A 19,523-nucleotide genomic window follows, 5' to 3' on the forward strand; every position below is an offset into this window, starting at 1 on the left:
TATTTTCTCTTTTCAGTACTACAACCACAGTGATCAGAGACACACACACACACACACACACACACACACACACACTTAAGTTCGTGAACTCATCCTAGAAAAAGTGCTACATATGCTACACACCTCATTGCTGAATATCACTATGGTCACCTTTCAAGTACTCCCCTTGGGAAGCTATGCACTGACGCCTAGTCCACCCTTCAAAGCAGTTTTGGAACTTTTTTTCTGGAATGACCATCAGAGCTGTCAGTGTATTACCTTTGATGTCCTGAATGCCATTAAAATGTCTTCCTTTCCATATTTCCTTTATCTTGGCATAAAGAAAGAAGTCATTGGGGGCCAGATCAGGTGAGTAGGGAGGGTTGCAACACAGTTGTCTACTGATTAAAAACTCCCCCACAGACAGTGCCATAGGAGTTCGTGCATTGTCTTAATGCAAGAGCCATGAATTGTTGGCAAAAAGTTCAGGTTGTCTAACTTTTTCACACAGCCTTTTCAGCATTTCCAGATAGTCAACTTGGTTAACTGTTTGTCTAGTTGGTACAAATTCATAATGAATAATTCCTCTGGTGTCAAAAAAGGTTAGTAACATCATTGCAACAAGTTCACAAACTTAATTGTCAGACCATGTGTGTATAAAATACAATTTTTTTCCTAGCTGTAGGATTTTGAACAAGTAACCTCACTAAGCTTCACTTTCATTATCTGTCTATAAAACAGGAAAGTAATAATACCTGTCAGATTATTGTGAAGATTGCGAATGCATGCAAAGCACATTGCAGAATGACTGGCAGCTTTTTGAGAATGAGTAAGTGGTGGCTTTTAAAATTCAAACTATTCTCTGGACGGGGACTATCTGTAGTTCCTTTATTATTTTTTAAAGTATGGGGATTTTTTTAAAAACCTGTTTGAAAATGGCATTCACTGATTCCATAAATACTGTCTCTCAGTTCAGGTGCTCAGCTAGAAAAAAAAACGGAAAGAATGAGGTCCCCACGATCAAGGACCCCACAATGCCCAGTGTTAGAATCAACATAGAGTTGGGCTAATGTCCAAACAGAAAAGTAAAACCAAAAAGGATAACAACTTTCTTCAACAACTGCAAAATAAAGAAGCCCTACAACTGAGTTTATGAATCAAAAAGCTTATTGTTTTGTATTGTTCTCTACCTTCCTTCATAATCAATATCCACAGTAATTAAGATTTAAGAAATTAGACTGATATAGATTTAAATGCTTAATGATCAGTAGTAGCCTTTATTTCTGCCACATGGAAGATGCTGCTTTGTTATTCCCTTGTGTTGGTTGTTATTTCTTGAGCTGTGCTTGTTTTTTAGGTTAGTAGTTTGTGTTTACCTGGAAAAAAAAAGATGAAGAAGTCCGTTCAATTAATTCAAAAGTCTGAAGTACAGAATAAGATTATTTCTGTTAAGTTAAAAACTTTAAAAAACTAAAAATGAGTAAAATAAGTAAAATTACATTTATAATACTGCTTTTCTTCTTAATGTAACAATAAAGAGCCTTTGGACAGATTAAGTTCTCATTTTTTAAACCTAGAGCTTGAAGCAATATTAAAGGAACCTCTTAATTTCTTAAAATTTTTGTTTTAAGCTACTTCTACCCATGTAAGAATCTAATAAATCAAGATGTCAAGATTAAGATTATGGGTTTTTATTTTTTAAGACTTAGAGGCATGTCATTGAATTATTTGCAAGTTCTTGATCTATGCTAAACTGAGTCCTAAAATAAGTCATATGTGTGTGAGATTTACACACACATCATGTATACTCATTGAAATAAGAGGCCAAATTACTTTCACATGACTTCAGTTGTAATAATATGGTTTTTGTTAGTAACAAACTTTTTTTCACCATTTAAAAAAAATCACCTACCTTTTCCCACATATAAGCAATTCACAGTTTGAATATTTGGGAGCCACTTTTTAAAGTTTCGGAAGTCAAGATTTAAATATGGTACATATATCATCACTTTTGCCCTTCTTTGCACATCAATTCCATCATCAGAGCCCTGATGAGAGGAGCATGTCATTCCTGCCAAGGCTACTCCTGGTTCTCCAACCTTCCCTTCAATTCTGCAAACTCAGCCCCAAGGAACACGTGTGCGCACGCGTGCACACACACACACACACACACACACACACACGCAGCATTAGTTATGTTAGGAGACGAAACTGAATTCTAAGTAACTCACGGCCAAGCTAGTCTCAAAGAAATTTACAATAGAGTGGGCCAGGGCCACCACGCACCGCTATGCAGGCTGTGCACCGCCCAGACTACAATGCGAATGGCGTCCTCAGCACTGCGCAGTGTACAGTCTGCACAACAGTACATGGCAGCCCTGTAGGTACTCTATGAATATTTATATGATTTTGGTATGAAAGAAAGAAGCCTTGGCTGTGTTGGCTAATCTAAGAAAAGCAGGTTGGGAAAGAGTAAGATGAGGAAGCAAAAAGGAAGAGCAGGAATGAGAATGAAAGGCATCACTTGTAAAAGCAGCAGCAAGTAATTCTCTTCCAGTGCCTTATCTGAAGCTCCCTTTTCTCCCTCTGCTGATGTTACATTTTGACCCAGGATGGATTCTAGAGTGGAAACCACAACAAACCCTCCACATTCCAGTTCATCTCTATTGTTACTACAATAGAAGTAATAAGATTCTGTGTTAAAAGACTCAATATTGACAACTTTTTGTGGAAGTGTCATGTCTGCCCTTTACATCTGTAGAGACTTATAATTGTAAAAAAATTACCTTTAGGTTGTCTTAACATGTTTTTTCCATTGGCCTTTGCTTTTTCTGTTTTCCTTTCCTTTCCTCACATCCATTCCCCTGAGAAAAGGGGAGACAGATAAGGCACAAGATTGAGGAAATTAGAAGAGGATTCAAGGGAAGAGCGCCAGAGGGCAAAAAGGAAAATAGGGAAAGTGAGAGAGAAGGTGAGTGAGGAAGAAAGGAAAGAGCCAAAAGCAAGAGATAAAAAAAAAAAACACAGAAGGAAAGAGAACTTATTTTGGGTCTTAATTCAAATCATGTTTCTTAGCCACCTCAGCAAAAATGTCTTTTTTATTTACCAGTGGAGCCCATTGTTAAATTTCACAAACAGGTTCCCTTTAGGGTCCTCCCACCTGTTCTCCTGTTAGCTTGGGTTCCATAAACATAGAAAAAAATATGGCTGTTTAGGATTCCAAGAAATTTGATTTGCATTCAGAAAAGAAAGATGGGTTGGGGTGGGAGGATACTCCCAGTATTTCATAGGTATTTTCTCCTCTCTTCTTTTCTTGAATCTCTATTGTTTGTCTCCTTTCTTTCCATCTTGGAAAAATACCATAGGATCAGAGATAAGCCTATTGTCTGGGCTCACTGTAAAGACCTCAGCAAAGTAAAGAGGAATAAAGCCTAGAAAGATAAGCAATTGAAAGTCAAGAAGGAAGAAAGAGGGACCCAGATCCAGAGAGATAGGTTTAGCCTGGCCCTAAAAACAGTACGTTTGAAGTGCCACTTTACCCAGAATCCTATTCAGGAAGGAGAAAAAGTATGATTCTTTCAAACTGCTGAGAGTTTTGAGAGATGAATCAGAGACCATGCCCCCAACTAGCATTGCCCAGGAGTTGGGTTAATGTGAATCTGACAAGGTTAATACTACCAGGGGTTTGTTTTATTGCCGTGGGATAGCTTATTATCCTGGTTTCTGTCTAGAATAGAAATCAGATTTACAGACTCATTTTTAGTTTACACTCAGTGTAAATTCAATGGAACGAGGGATTAGGATTCTATTAATCTTTGTTTTTCTTGGGGTAAAGAGTGTTAAGCGTAAGAAAGGGGAAAAAAGGAGTGTTTCAGAGGAGTATGAAAAGGGGAAAAGAAATGCTAATCAGAGGGAAAATTGAAAAACTATACAATCCTAAGAAAAATGGGAAGATACAGGAGAGAAAAATGGAAAGAATGAGAAAGTGAAAGAAAACAAACAGGGAAAATAATTAATAATTTTGTGAAAACCACATGCCAAATTTGTATCTTGTACCATCCTTGAAATTTAAGACTCTCCGAGTGGAACTTTGGTGTATGTTTGCTGTTCGCTGCTTTGCTCCTTATTTCCAGAGCCCCCTTTCAAGCTGCCTGCTACATTTAGAAAGATGGGCCACCAGGACCACAAACATATCCCAGCTTATTTCATGGACTCCCTACTTCCTGGTCATGTGCCTCCCAAACTGGGTCATCTTCAGTTTTTTTTCCCTCTTGTCCCCACAGGAAGTCAGTCAATAAATCTTGTTGACTATGTACCGTATTTCCCCCAAAATAAGACCAGGCTGGACAATCAGCTCTAATGCATCTTTTGGAGCAAGAATTAATATAAGACCCGGTCTTATTTTACTATAATATAAGACTGGGTTTTATATATACAGTATATTGTTTCCATCTGACTGCTTCTTACCTGCTTGAAGACTTGGGCACCATTCCCCTGGACTATTATAATGACTTCTTATCTCTAGCCTCCTCCAGCTTCTCTTAGAGATTGCAGTCAGAGTAATGATCCTAAAACGCAACACTAATTTTGTCATTTCTCTCTTTCAGTGGCTCCTTCTTTCCTACCAAACAGTATTATCCAGACTCCTTAGCATGGCCCACGACCTCCGTAGTTTGGCTTCTGTCTTGTTTCTGGCTGCATCACTCACTACTCCTAAACTGAACGTGTCCAGCACTGTTCCACCCCTTTGATTTTGCTCACACTATTCTTTATATCCAGGATATTTTTGTTTCCCCTTTCCTAACTCAAAGACTGCCTCCTTCATTGAATTTTTCATTTTCTCTCTTGAGCTAAAATGAGGTCCTCCACTTTTCTCTTAAAGCACCTCTACCATTACCATATATGTTATTTGTGCTCAAAGGGGAACTTTGGTGCATGTTTGCTGTTCGTTGTCGTGAGGCCAGGTAATATGTCGTGTTATTTATTTATTTTTAATCTCTCCCAGAGCCTGCCAGGGCCTCATCTATAATAGATCGGCATGGAATGCTTGTTCAGTTGAACAAAATTGAGTTTGTGCCAGTAGACAGGTGAAAGAATCAGTCACACATAGGATGAAGATAAAAGTATCAGTGTCCTACGTTAATTTTAAATTTCCATGGCTTAATGAGTGCTTCAGAATATATGTACAAGATACGAATTATGCTCTAATGTACTGTGTGATAAGGCTGCTGCTAGATTGATCCTTGCCTTTAGGAAACGAGAGGAAAATATTTGCCTGTTGGACATCTCTGGAATTTCTTCAAATTCACTTTGATTTCTTTATGAAATAAAATTTGCTGTGGAAATGGATAGATGAAAATTCTCTATATTGCAAAGGAGGCTTTGCACTTTTCTTATAAACTACGATAGCATTTCCCTAGAATATTTGCAGGTTCAAAACTGCAGATTGCAAAATAGGTAAAACCAAATTACAGTGAAGCTCATCTGGTAATTTTGGACACTAAAGCGCAGTGGGAAGGCCCAAAGACAAATCCCATTTGTATAAATACCTATCTGCTAATCATTTGCTTTTTTTTTTTTAGGACTCTTGCCAAAACAAGAATGATTTAAAATACCTTTAAGTGTTGCTTTTTAAAGTAGAAGTATTTTTTTTTTTCTCTCCACTTAGGTCCAGAGAAATGTGCCTCTAACGCTCCTTCCATGACATTCTTTCTGTGCATGACTGGAGCTGAGGCCTATTCCACGCCCCTTGCCTTCCCACACTGCCCTAGGTAAGACAGTAACTCAGAAATGGGTTAGCAAACAAGGGGAAAGATCTCCACTGGTGCCCATAAGATAACCTCCACATCAAAAGCTTGTTAAATGTTAAAATCCCGAGACATGGGAACATGTAAAGAAAAAACTGCCAAACAAAAAATAAAAAAATTAAATCGTATCATCTAGCAGCAAAGCAGAGGCCAAAGATGCACGCAGGAAGAAAAGAAGGGCCAAATGATTTTAGATTTACCAAGAAATTTAACTGTGGACCATTCCCCTTCCAGATCAGCAAGGACAAGCAGCTCTATTGTTTGGGTTCTGCCTGCATAGCTGGCCTGAAGTGGTTCGTGCCCGGGGAGTGAGATTCTGGGAAATAGGAAACTGAACTCTACCAGCACAGAAAAACGTGAAGTGATGCCTCTGGCCTGAACGGCAGCATGAGGATAGAGAGTTTCTGCCGTGTGGGACTCTTAAGAATCGAGCAAAGGCAGGAAAGGGAATACATCAAAACATCTCACTGGATTCCTTTGTTCTTAATGACTCTGTTCCAGGACTCAGAGGTGACTACCAGATACCAAGGATCACTAAGAAATGTAATGGCATTTGTTCCATACCTGAAGTGTCTGAAACAGTTCTCAGGCTCCTATAAAAATAAACAGCACATTTCAAAAATTTTGCCAGTGTAACCACAAATATTTAGAAAAGAATTATTGGTTATGAGATAACTGGTCATTCTCTAAATGCTTGGTAGGTAGTAAGGACACGCGTAGCAAGCCTAGGGTATTACTGATTATAACACATATTAGAGTAAAATTACCTAAATTTCTCTAACATGCAAGCTATCCAACTTGGAAAAGCCATAAAAGTGAATTGTATGTAATAACATATAATCCTTTAGAATTGTATCTATCACCTGTCTCTCCATGAGGCTGGGGCACCCCTATCCTGCTGCCTCTCCAGTCCCTGAAAACTTGTTTGGCGTTGAGACTGAGAGCAGCTCAGCAGCTTAAATAAATAGAGGCAGTTAATTGTGTTGGCAATATCGACTCCCTGCGGGTCTATTCCGGAGTGGATGGGTGCCTGGGGTTAGACTGTGCCCCCACCTCTGCTAGATTCTTTTTCAGTCTCCATGGCCCTGTTGGGGGCAACAGTGCTTGAGAATCTTGCAGGTGAAGGGAAGCAGAGTTTGTCACCCCAAAATATGCCTTTTTAGATATTTTTAAAAACTGGCTATTTTTAAGAAATGAAAGACTCAGCAAGTAACTGTAACCCCCGACCCCCAACCTTTACCTGCCTAAAAAATTCAGATTAAAATATCCTGTTTAAAGGGAGGGAGCTATCACCTTAGTGTTATAATAAGACCTAACGGTGGCAGACAGGGAGAAGCCAAGCAAAGTCTGTTTGTTAGACTGACTCCCCACTGTGTCCCATTGTTTCTGGGTGGCCAGACAAAAATTTGTTTTCTAAATGTTTGCTCTTTCTCATCTCCCTGTGAATTGCCTGCTTCCCCTGTGAAGGCCCACATCCCTACCCCCCTCTCCTTAGTCCAGAAGGGCACATAGGCCTCAACTGTTCAATGTGTTCTTTGTTCCACTGAGTGGTACGGAACCCCTGTATATACATATGTAATAGTTCGGTTATGTTTTCTTTTGCTAATCTGTGTCATGTTAATGTGATTTATTAGACCAGCCAGATGAATGTGAAGGGTAGAAGGAACATTATTTTTCCTCCCCCAAACAGGTGAGTAACGTACCCAAGTATTTGCCCAACTTACTACATTTCTCATGATGTGGTGGATAAAACAGGAGACAAACTCAGTTTTTCAGAACATTTTACTTTCAGAAATGTCTTTAGATAAATTTGTTTTCTGCATTCCTGAGTTTCAAAATTAATACTAATTACAATACTTAATTTCTTAATCTCATTTGCATGCTAAAACATAAACTTAAGTGACTTAATTTTCACCAAATCTTTGTTTCTTCACCACATTGTCAATACATATTTTGGAAGTATTGTTGTTTGAGTCAAAGAAAGTATTTGGGAAAAATGATTACCCTTAGATAATACCTTCCCAGATAAGTACAAAGGCATAACAGTGATTTATTTTAAGGATTCTAGCAAATACATCCAGTTCGAGTTCTACTAATGGATCTTTGTAAAGTAAAGGTTAAATTAGTAATTTTCTGAGGAGTTTGCAAATAAATGTTCATGTAGCCTTCACTAAATAGGTCTGGTGATTTAAATGAAGGTTAAGTTCAACGATAAAAGTTTTCAAGAGACTGAGAAATATCAAGTAAATGTACTTTAAATGGGTGCTAATTAATATACGGGCTGCCATTATCTCTTTAAAACAAAGGGAAGAGGCACAGGTATGAGAAGGAATATAAATGCTTTATAAAGTAAATCCTTCACTTCTAAAGGACCTAAAGTGACATAGGTGTCTCCACAGTCTTTCACTCATCTAGATAAAAATTGCTAAATTTACATTTTAAAGAGTAATGAATTTGAGAATAAAATATTTAAGAAGGTCATTGAATTTTTTCATCATTCCAAAGTACATGGTTATAAAGTGCCACTGAAATCCATGGTCCTGGAGAAGAAAAATATATATTACTTTCTTATCACTCTCACAGTGTCCTGACTTAATCCTACAAAATCCTACAAATGTCCCAGGAATAAAGCACCAGTGAATTCCATTCTGTTCTTTGATATTACATCTATCATTCATAATGAACATTTTCAAATTAGGTTCTAGCTAGCAATTATGTTCCTGATACAAACTGGCAATAAAAAAAGAATCCATGCTTGATTAAATTGGGCTAAAGAGGATTACTTTAGAATCAAACTTGTTTTCTGCTTTTCTTTTTAAAATTTATCTATTTATTCTTCTCCCTAGTAGTGTCATCAGATAAATGACACAGGAAGCTGAGAGCCAGGAGGGCAGGGCCTTGAAGCATTTGGGATTTGCTAACCTTCAAGATCCCTGTTTATCTTTAACATGCTATGATGTTTGCTATTTATCTAGGGATTCATTATTCTCCACATTTCTAATAGTGATCATAATAGTGAGACTAACAAAACTTTGCACCTGCAGAGCATTTTTCATCCTAAAAGTTTTTTATCCCCACGATGTTAATGTTTTAAAAAGCCGTTAAGAGCTAATGTAATGCTCAGAGGACTTTTAGTGTAGTGAGACTATTCTGTATGTAGTGGTGGATACATGTTACTATGCATATGTCAAAACCCATGGAACTGTACAACACAAAGAGTAAGCCTTAAACTAGGGACTATAGTAAATAATAATGTATCAATATTATTTATTGATTATAACAATGTACCACACAAATGTATAGTGTTAATAATAGGGAAACTGGGGGTGGGGAAGAATGAGGAGGTGGCAGTGGGGTGGGTGTATGGAGCTTTATCTGCTGTTATTCTGTAAATCTAAAACTGCATTTAAAAAAAGTCAAGTCTAGGGGTGGCCGGTTAGCTCAGTTGGTTAGAGTGCGGTGCTCTTAACAAGGTTGCTGGTTTGATCCCCACATGGGCCACTGTGAGCTGCGCCCTCCACAACTAGACTGAAACAACTACTTGGCTTGGAGCTGATGGGTCCTGGAAAAACACACTTAAAGTTTTGTTTGTTTGTTTTTTAAATCAAGTCTATTAATTATTTTTTAACGTTTTATTAAAAGACACTGAAAGCTAATCTAATGCTTCAGGGCATTTATTATGGACAAAGGGCAAGGAAAGAAGTTGAAATGATTTGAACAGTTAACCTTGTGAGATTTTGAATTGTAGTGTTTCTGAGGCCTCAGACAAGGGATTTGAGACATATGAATGCCATGAAGCCAAAAGAAGACATCAGAATGATCAGATCTGATCAATTATTTGTTCTATTATTTAGGACAAATTGCTAAATTGGACGAATTCATTTCATCTTGTTTTTTGTTTGTTTGTGTGTTTGTTTGTTTTAGCAATCTTATGCTTTTCTATGAAAGCCATACTGATGCCGAGGAGCAAAAGGTATCTTTTCTACCGAGTGGCATTTACTTCTATCCCTCTGCATCTTACATTTCTTTCTCCTGTCTCTCACTACTTCTGACTTACGGTTGCAGTTTCTATCTCCCTTTCTTATTCTCCCTCTCTCCTCTTTTGTTTGTTTGTTTGTTTTTCCCTCTTTATCTTTGTCCTTCTTTCTCCTCTAACACATCAGATTTACCAATAGCCCTACTGGTCATTGTTCAGTTCCACTGAAAGAACTCAGTGGTTACCAGCAAGGAATAATAGATCAGTGCTCTTGGGAGAAATTTCTCTATTTCAGCTACTTCTCTACCCTCAATCTGAATCAGGAAAATTTCTTGAACACTGAACCGATTTTTATATATATATTTTCTTCTTTTTCGAATCCAAATTTCAGAGCTCCTGGTCACATCGGAAAAATTCTTGAAGGAGTCTCCCTTGAGTTTGAGCCAATAGTTCGCCCTATGGCTATAAAGCAGAAGACATTAAGGAACCTACCCAAGATTACACAGCTACTAAGAACAGAAGAGCCAGGATTTGGAACCAGCGTTGTCTGACTGCAAAACTCATTCTCTAGCTGCTATGTCTTCCAGGTAATGCATCCAATTAATGCATCCTAGCATCAGTTTGATTTTTAAATTATGTGTAATCAGTTGTATAATAAAACTGTAATAGACACATCTGTTAATAGCTACAACAAATATCAATTCTTTAAATCACCAACTATGCCTAAACTCTGTGGTTTCTTACCATCCTCTTTGTAGAAATACAACATCATTGTATATAATTTTTGGAAATCTTACTTTTCTAGCTTATAATTCCTTTTTAGTCATATTGCTCTTTTCATTGACATCCTCCAATTGCGTTTCCTAATAGGGATCTGCTGTTTCACTAAATTAACATCCGATTACCCCGTTAGCCACTCTTCCACCCCGGTCCTTTGGATTACTTACAGGTTTTCACTACAAAACACTATGTCCAAATATGCTATTTTCCTGTTTGAATTATGTCTATAAGTCAAGGGGTATAATCATCTGTAGTGTGAATTACCACATCACTTTACACCATTTACAGTGACACTTTCAGTGCTGGTAACATTTAATAAAAATCCATGGTAATTGCTTACCTTGAATTTTTTAAATTATTAGTCAGATTGATCCGTCTTCAAATATGTGTTTTTATGTCTTCTGGAGTAAATTTTCCATTCATAACCTTAAACCATTTGTTAATTGGATCCTTTACAAATTCCCATTAGCGACATTTTATATATATATATATATATATATATATATATATATATATATATATGAGGTAAAACCTTAATAGATTATCTATTACTCTTATTTTCCCATTGTGTTGTTATGTATTTATTGATTTGGCAGATATTTAAAACTGTTGCACAATCAATCAGCTTGGAACTCTATCTCCCCAGAGCTCCACATTTCCTTCAAATCTCAGCTCAAATAAGATTTCTGCCCTTCCTCAGAGAAGCCATCTCTCACCACTTATAAAAAATCTCTCTCCTCCCTCTTCAAATCACGCTCTATTCTATTACTTTATTTTTGTTTTCATCACAGCACATTCCAGGTCGCATGATATATTTTATTATTTGTATCCTCCACTACCATAATCAAACAATCCATGGGATAGGATTATTTTCACTGCTATGTCTCCAGTGCCTAGCACATAGAAGGTGCTCAGTAAATATTATTGAATGAATGAAACAAACTTTGCCGTTGAAAATTTCTTCTGGTTGTTTCAGTGTCCAAGAAATGATCTTTCTTCTGAGACTAAGGTAATGCTGCCATTCCATTTTCTTCTAGTTTATTTCAGTTTTAAAATGTTTCACTCTTTCCCATCTGAATTTTTTTTGGTGTGTGGTACAGCATAAATCTTTGACTAACGTTTTCTAGAATATTGCTTTCTCATGCTTCTTTTGAACCTATATCAGTTTGAATTTGTTTTTCTGTTTTTATTTTTATATTCTAAACTTAGCACTGGTGTTTCTGATGGTCATTTAATTACAATATAACTTAAGACTCTATAGGACCAAGTTCCTCTAGAAATTTTCTATCCCTGATAGTTTACTTGATATTCTTACCACTATTTTTTCTACATACTTTTTATAATTTTGAAGTTTCTATGAGATAGCCTATTGCGATAATTGGTATTGTATTAAATCTATAAATCAATTTAGGAGGTCCTGTTCTTTTTGCTGTCTTAAATCTACAGCCCAGAAAAAGATCTGATTTTTCCTTATTTCAGTTGTCTTTTAGTTCTGCCATTAAAGTTTTGTAATTCCCTGTATATAGCTCCCTTGTCACTCTCACTAAATATTTGATTTTTATTATTGTTTTTGAAAAATACATTCTCTTTTTTCAATGCGTTTTTTGGTTTGTTAAAATCATGAACAAAATTATTTTTCGTGACTTTATCTTATAATCTGTGACCTTCCTAAAATTGTTTACAAACTAATATTTTGATGATTCTCAAATTTTCTAAATGTTAATTTCCATTTGCAGAGTGATTTAAAAAAAAAAAAATCTCACATTTATTCTTTCATTCCTTTGTCGTATTGCATTTACTAGAACTTCTTAAATTTTATTCCACAGAAATATAAATGGGAGCATCCTTAATTTGTTCTAAATTTTAAGAACATTTCTAGAACTTCTGATTTGGAATAAATATTCTTTACTGTGCTAAAAGAAACTTCTATATTTTGTGGGTGTTTATCAGGAATAAAAAAATCTCTCAAATGTACTTAAAGTATCATGATTTTTCTGTTCTTCTATATTCAAATGATGACTTCTATTGACAGTTTCATTAATTTTAAATTGTTTGCTATTTTTCACCTGCTATGATTTTATGACTTTAGCATTTATTGTCACAAGTAGGATTAATCTAGAATTTTATTTTTTGTGTTTCTTTGTCAGGCTTTACAATCCAAATTATTGGCTTCATAAAATTAGGAAAACAAAACATAATTTTTCTATATTTTAAAGAAAACATTACAAACATTTAAGAGATAATTTTCAGAGCATCTGACAAACTGTCTAGTAAAAGTCACAACTATGTCATTTTCTTTTATGGGAGCTCTTTGGTAATTTTTCTTCTCTTTTCAAACTCTGATTGGGCCAGTTTTGCCTCTTTGTATGTTTGTTCAAGTCATTTAATTTAGGGATTCCAAGTTATTAAAGCAAAGTTGTGTATAATCTTTCTTAATAACTTTTTACTATTCTTCCTATAAGTTGATGTAACACCTTTTAAGTTTCCAATTTTACCCTTTAAAATATCAGTTGTACAATGGTTTGCCAGTTTTGTTGTTCTCTTTGAAGAACCAACCAAACTGTTTTTAGCACTTCAAATGATTTAAACATTTTTAGTTTCTTTTTTTAAGGTTTGTTTTCCTGTTTCCCCATTCCTTTTTATATTTAAAAAGAATTTAGATACTATTTATTACATTCCTCATTTTCATTCTTGCTAATATAAGCATTTACAGCTATATTTTTCTCTGGTTTGTTTTTAAGTGTTATCCAGAATGATCAAATTAACTTTTATCTTTATAATAATACTGCAATGCTCTCTCACATTCATCTTGCAATTGAATATGAAAATAGTTTTTTCAGATTAGTTATGAGTTGGAAATGTAGAAAAGTGTAAGGGGTATGTAGAGGAGAAAATAAAGTATAAAGATAAAAGAAAAAGTACCCATCATTACTCTAGAGATCGAGTCCCGTAACTCTAAAATGTGGACCCTGTAATTCTATTCTATTTTCTTCAGCACACACAGTTGATACCAGACAGACAGCCCAGAATGCAAACTGAATGGTGTGAGAAGTGGGGGTAAAAATAAAAATCAGACGAGGTTGAACCAAATGTGGATAATTAAGAGTTAAATATATCATCATTCGATTACATTGTATCCATATCTGAGAATCTTTAGCGACAAACCCGGGGACTTTCAAAGCATACACTTATTTATATTACCTTACATCTTAGCATCCCTCAGCATTTCCCTGACTCACATACCTGGATTCTTCAGCATTGAGAGCCGTGCTTTTAATATCAGTTGTACATATTTCAGAGGTTCGATCACTCATCTCTTTGAAGGTATTTGTCTCACTTTCTTCTGGAGCCAAGGTAGTCTGAAAACATCTTTCACCTTCAAAAGTCAGTGTTATATTTGAGATGGTGACGTGTTTTGAGCATTCTTTTAGCTCACTCTTACTTTTTGTATCTTGTAGACACCCAGGCTTCAGCATGTTTTCCAGTTTTTCCTTTGAAAAGAATGAGCAGCAGCAAATCAGGTAACAGACAAGCATCATACAGAAATAGATTATTTATGGGGCAGTATCTAAAACCGTGATTATCTCATTCATATTTCCTGAGTGCCCTCGAGTGCACAGGTGCAGTAACGAGGAAAGGAGGCTTGGTGTTGCGTGGCCATGGAGGAGGCCAGTGGGTGCTGGAGGCTGGCCCTGGGCTGTGGGGACCTGACACAGGACATTCCAACGCTCATGGGGTCATGTACGGTGAAGTCACCTCACACAAGAAAACAGTACTTAAATACAGTACTTCCTCTCCCTGAATTGTCAGGGAAAGGCAGGCATTCTAGAAATGCCTTGCCACCTACTCCCCAGTCTGAGATTGCTTTTGATTTAAGAGCATCTAATAGGTGATAGGAGTTGTAGGTTCATTACAATACTAAAGAGTTTGTTTTTCAAAAGACTTAGGACCTATCCCTAAAACCTATACCTACCCTAAAATCTCTCCTGTTCTCCTAATTTCCTGGTGTCTGTTAATGCACCGCCTCTCCCAGTCGCTCACTGCCTTGGAGCAATGGGTGGGGGATTCTAAAGACTGTGTCTCCCTCATATCCCTTGCTTCTGTACCTAACTAGTCCACTCACTAGTCCGTCACCTCTGTTACCTTTCCTTGCAAACAATGCAAAAATTTTCTTAAAGATAAAACTTCATTTTGTCTGACAATGAAAATAATACACATTTATTATAGAATAATTTTTAAAATCCTATAAGATATAAAGTGAAAGGAAGAAAATTATTGCTTGCTTGATGCTACTGGCCAGAAATAACTACTTCTGTGGCACACTTCATTTGATCTTTTTGTCTATTTATTTTGTATGTGACTACTATGTGATCATATTTCCGTTTCATAGCATACTTTTTTCACTTAACTATTTATTATAAGGGTTTTCCTCATGTCATTAAAAATCAAATTCTTCTAGTTAAAAATAAATTAATTTTATTGTAGGAAACAGAAAATCCAGAAAAGTATAAAAAAGAAAACATGAATTGCCTATAATCCCCAAATCTAGAAATAAACTATTGTTTAACAATATGCCATTTCCCCCTTCTATTGTCTGTGAGTATAAATGTATTTTTAGAAAGTAGGGATCATATTTTTCATCTTCACTCAACTTTATATCATGAAAATTTCTCCAAGTAAATAAAATTTTTTCAATAATTTTAATAGCTACAGAGTTGTCATTCATTTAACAAATATTTACCAAGGGCCTATGATCTTGCCAGATACATACAATGGTCAGTCCTAAATAAGATAAATAAGGCACCTGCCCTTTGTGGATTTAAATTTGTTTAGCTGTTTAGCTATTTAACTCAAGAGCTAAATTTGTTTAGCTATTTAAATTTGTTTAGCTATTTAGTATTTGATTACTAAACAGATTACACTGTTTAGTAACCTAAACAGTGGATGTTTAGATTACTTCCTTATTTTCATTTTTTTATAAACATGGTATAGATGTAACACGATTAACATCTTTATAGCTAAATCCTAATTTCTATTTCTGATTAATTTCTTTAAAAAGATTTCTAGAAGTGGAATCAGGGTCAAAGGGCATAAACATTTTTAGGTTCTTGATTCATAATGATTTCAAGAAAGTTTGTACTAATTCTTATCCCTACCATGAATCTATACGAATTCCAAGCTGACCACACTTAAACTATCATTTACAGTTTTTCTTTTAATTATAGCTTTCTAGGTTAATTTTTTCCCTAAGTTTGAATTTCTTTGATTACTAGTGAGGTTAAACTTTTCCCACTGTATTTATTGGAAGCTTCTTCTATGAAATGTCTCTCCTTGCCCTTTACCATTTTTTTTTTATTTTTATTGTGGGCCCCATGAGATTTTCAGCAGTAGATTTCAAACTGATCTCTTTATCTACAATCCATTCTGCCATCAGATTAATCTTTTAAAAACAGAGCTCCTTCACACCCTTACAGTAAGGGCTATTATGGCTAAGGTTTGCCCAAAGTGTGAAGTCTACACTTCTTATTTTGGCATTCAAGGTTTGCAAGTAACCTTGTAAATCCTATATCCTATTATTCTCCACATATATTATGCTCCAGCCAAATTGAACTAACTATTCTTGGATGAGGCTCTGTGTTTTTCCACTTTCTGGCCTTTTCTATAGCCACTCACTTCTTTTGGTATTTTAGTTTTCTATTTCCACCTTCACTATTACCTGTTGAAGATTCACCCCATCCTTCAAGGTACTGTGTACTTTTATATACGTTTAAACCCTATAAGAGCCCTTACATGATAGATTACCCTCATTTTAGAGATGAGGAAATGGGGGCTCCTGCAGACTCCTGCCAAACTCCTCTGCAGCAGGGCAAGATTCCCACCCAGGTCTCTGACTCTGATCCCAAAGTTCATTCCATCCCACCATAGCTTTCTGATCCTGGGTTAAATATGGTGGTAAGGATTGTCACTGCCTATTTTGGGAGACATCTGTCAACTCCGTTACAGCAGGGTTCAGGGACCAGACCTCAGTATTAAAACTAGGTTACTCAGACTAAGTTCCGTAGCATTTTGATAATCAATGTCATTTAGCTAACCAAGAAGAGTGATCTTGGTTATCATTCTTGTTCTTGATTATGAAAGATGAAAGTCTTCCATGTCACTTACCTTTTCCTCTTGCTTGGCCCTTAGTATGTCATCATTTTCAAACACCACTCTGACCCCCGAGTTGTTTGTGACATGATGGAGGTCTGTGACTTCTGTGACTTCTGTGAAAATGTTTACGTCTGGGGCCTCCATGGCTTCCTTTTCTGGAACATCTGTGACATCGGTGATATCGGTGATATCTGTTAATTCTGAGAAATCAATGCTTTCTATGGCACCTATGGGGTCTGTGTACACCTGTGAGGTCTGTACAGCAGCGACTGCTGCAATATTCATGATGTCCACTGAGCCTGTGATGTCTGTTCTATTTGTGATTCGCGAGAGGCTTGAGACTTCTGACATTTTGGAAGCTTTGGCTTTCTCCTGATTCAAGAGGGAGATGCATTCCACCCATTGAGAAAATAACGTGTCCTGTTTGCACGCAGGGGCACAGAGCTGTAGATAGTAGGATCGGCCACTCACCAGCTTTACTTTGAGGAGCATATTCTCAGCATCGTGCACAGAAAGAGTCACAAATTGCAGAGGAAGAAACCTGCAAACACACGCAAAGGTCATCTGGAGGCCTTATGGGAGATCTATCAAAAGGCCTTTCCTTTTATGTTTTATAGCAATTTGAAGAGTGACACTTAGGACAACAGGCTTGTCTTCCACACAGGCCTGGGGAGGGGCAGGCATGGGTCAGGGCAGTGCCTTCTCGTGGCCACCATGTTCCCGGGTCTTGTCCTCAGCCTCAGCTCAGGACTTTCATTTTTAGTACCTGTAATCAGGCTCCTGGGGGCCATCTCACCTGAATCACACTCCTAAGACTGATGTACTAAAACATCAGAATACCAACTACTTGCCATGAGAAGCTGTCCTATTTAATCCTGAAAAGTTGAGACTTACAGGAGTTGAGTGATTTGCTCTAGGTCATAAAGCAAGTTGGTGGCTTGAAACAAGACCAGAGCAAATTCTGATGGAAGTTGGGATGAGGGTGGGGGGACATGTTCTAGAGAGACAGTTAGAGTCTTCAGTTCTTGTTACTTAAGTTAAATATATATTTTAAATTAACCTCCTGTTTGACTGCCAGATTGTCGTATACGATTCTCCCCGACTTTGAGGATGCAATTCTATCATTTGCAGCAGGTAGTGTAAGTGAGACGCTCCCTTGGAGCAACTGTCCTCATGTTTCCATGTTCAGCAACTCAGGGGTAAAGCATACTTTCTGAGAGACCCTTAACCTCTTCCCATTGTAACTCACCTGGTGAGCACCAGTTTCTCTGGAGAAGGAGAGGTCAGGAGACTTTGAAACATGGGTTCTGTATCTTTCTGGGCAGTGGGTGTCAGATGCGCCAGCAGCATCACGTCCGGGGTCTTGTGGGTGTGACCGAAAGAGCAAATGCCTACAGTCACCCAGTTGGCTCGGTTATGAAGGTAAATGGATTCACCTCTCCTGTTGACCTAAGGCAGAGAACAGGAAGAAGAGTTTTCTGATCAAGTGCATGGTCCGGCCAACCTTGTTACCTGAGCGGTGTAGGAAATAAAGGAGAAATAAACCATATGATTGATTTGTTCCCTCACTTGTTCATGTGAATTCCTGGGGGTATCACAGTGAAAAGAGACACATCCCTGACCCGCGAGGTACCAGGAAAAGTGAACTTTAATGAGCTACGTCACTAATTATTAGTATAAGAAGTATTACCAAGTACAAGTTCAGGGTGCTGTGCTGTGGGGACACATAAGGGGGACTTGTAGAGGCGGGTGTAGGTAGTCGTTTGCTGGTAAAATGTTCACAACTGCCTTTCAGAAGGTATATATACATACATTTATTATAAATTTTACTGATTCAAATATGAGTAGCACACAGTTTACAAATAATGACATACAATACTCTTTATTTCAAATTCCACTGAGTCAATTTATTCTCACAAAACTCTTCCTTGACCATGGCAAACTCTTGTATCTGTAACCTCAAGAGCATAGATAATAGTAAAATGTACTGAAATAATAGAAATGATGAGTTTTGAGTATTTGTGGCCTTTGTTTTGAATATAATTTATTTGATTATAAAAGTTTATACAATTTAATTTTTAATAATGGTTGTGTTTAACAACTGACTTGCCAACTTCCTACACACTTACCAATCAGTCACGTCCTGGATGTAGAGTCAGAGAAGTCTCCCCTGAAGAAGGGACCTCTAGCTGAGATCTGAACAATGTGGGAGCTAAACTGGCTGGGTGGATAGGAGAACTTTCTAAGCAGGGGAACTGCCTGCGCAAAAACCCCAAAGCCCAAGAATCTTGGCCAGTAAACTCTCTGCCAGTTGGAAGAGGAGGAGGCTGGAAAGTGGACAGACAGGGATGTAAAGGAAGCCAGAGAGGATCCAAGCAATATTTGGTTTCTCAGCTGTACAATTATTGGTTCAAAAAAAAAATCACTTAAAAACAAATACACTCAGAAAGAGGTTGTAGCACACACTATTGATTATCTACCCAACGCCATTCCCGTCTTCTTCCTGATTAACAGAATTCTCGTTTTGTCCAGTACCCACCCCTCAAGGATGGTGTCCCAACTCAGGGTTAAATCCTGACTGACCTAAACCAATCACAGTGACCCCATCCCCTTTCAGCACAGGCATGTGACCCAGGCCTGGCCAATGAGACATTAACTAGTTGGGGCCTCCTTGTGGCTGTGGGAAAGGATTCTGAGCCCTCAGAGTTGTAAGGCTGAGAGGCATCTCTTTTTTTGCTGGCAGCAGTCACTGCCCTGTTTGCACGAGATGGCCTGAGGGGATACTAACTGGAGGGTGACAGAGCAAAAAGAGGCTGAGCTGATGCCCTGTG

At 37.2% G+C, this 19,523-nt stretch overlaps 1 protein-coding gene across 2 annotated transcripts in view; it reads right to left on the minus strand.

Annotated features, from left to right (window-relative positions):
* Positions 1 to 902: 902 nt before the first annotated feature.
* The window catches only part of GARIN2 (golgi associated RAB2 interactor family member 2), a 33,039-nt gene continuing 14,418 nt past the window's right edge, over positions 903 to 19,523 (minus strand). Inside the window, exons 4-8 of one of the 2 annotated variants that reach the window (XM_019733294.2) lie at positions 17,942 to 18,141; positions 16,705 to 17,233; positions 13,786 to 14,033; positions 6,351 to 6,379; positions 903 to 1,355 (exon numbers count right to left, since the gene is read on the minus strand). In XM_019733294.2, coding sequence (XP_019588853.2) covers positions 1,333 to 1,355; positions 6,351 to 6,379; positions 13,786 to 14,033; positions 16,705 to 17,233; positions 17,942 to 18,141 — 1,029 coding nt within the window. In that variant the 3' untranslated portion in view covers positions 903 to 1,332. Of the gene's footprint in view, positions 1,356 to 6,255; positions 6,380 to 13,785; positions 14,034 to 16,704; positions 17,234 to 17,941; positions 18,142 to 19,523 lie in introns of those variants that run through there. The other variant, XM_074327328.1, reaches the window with a different exon arrangement.

The sequence above is a fragment of the Rhinolophus sinicus genome, linkage group LG03 (assembly GCF_036562045.2).
Source record: "Rhinolophus sinicus isolate RSC01 linkage group LG03, ASM3656204v1, whole genome shotgun sequence".
Lineage (NCBI taxonomy): Eukaryota > Metazoa > Chordata > Mammalia > Chiroptera > Rhinolophidae > Rhinolophus > Rhinolophus sinicus.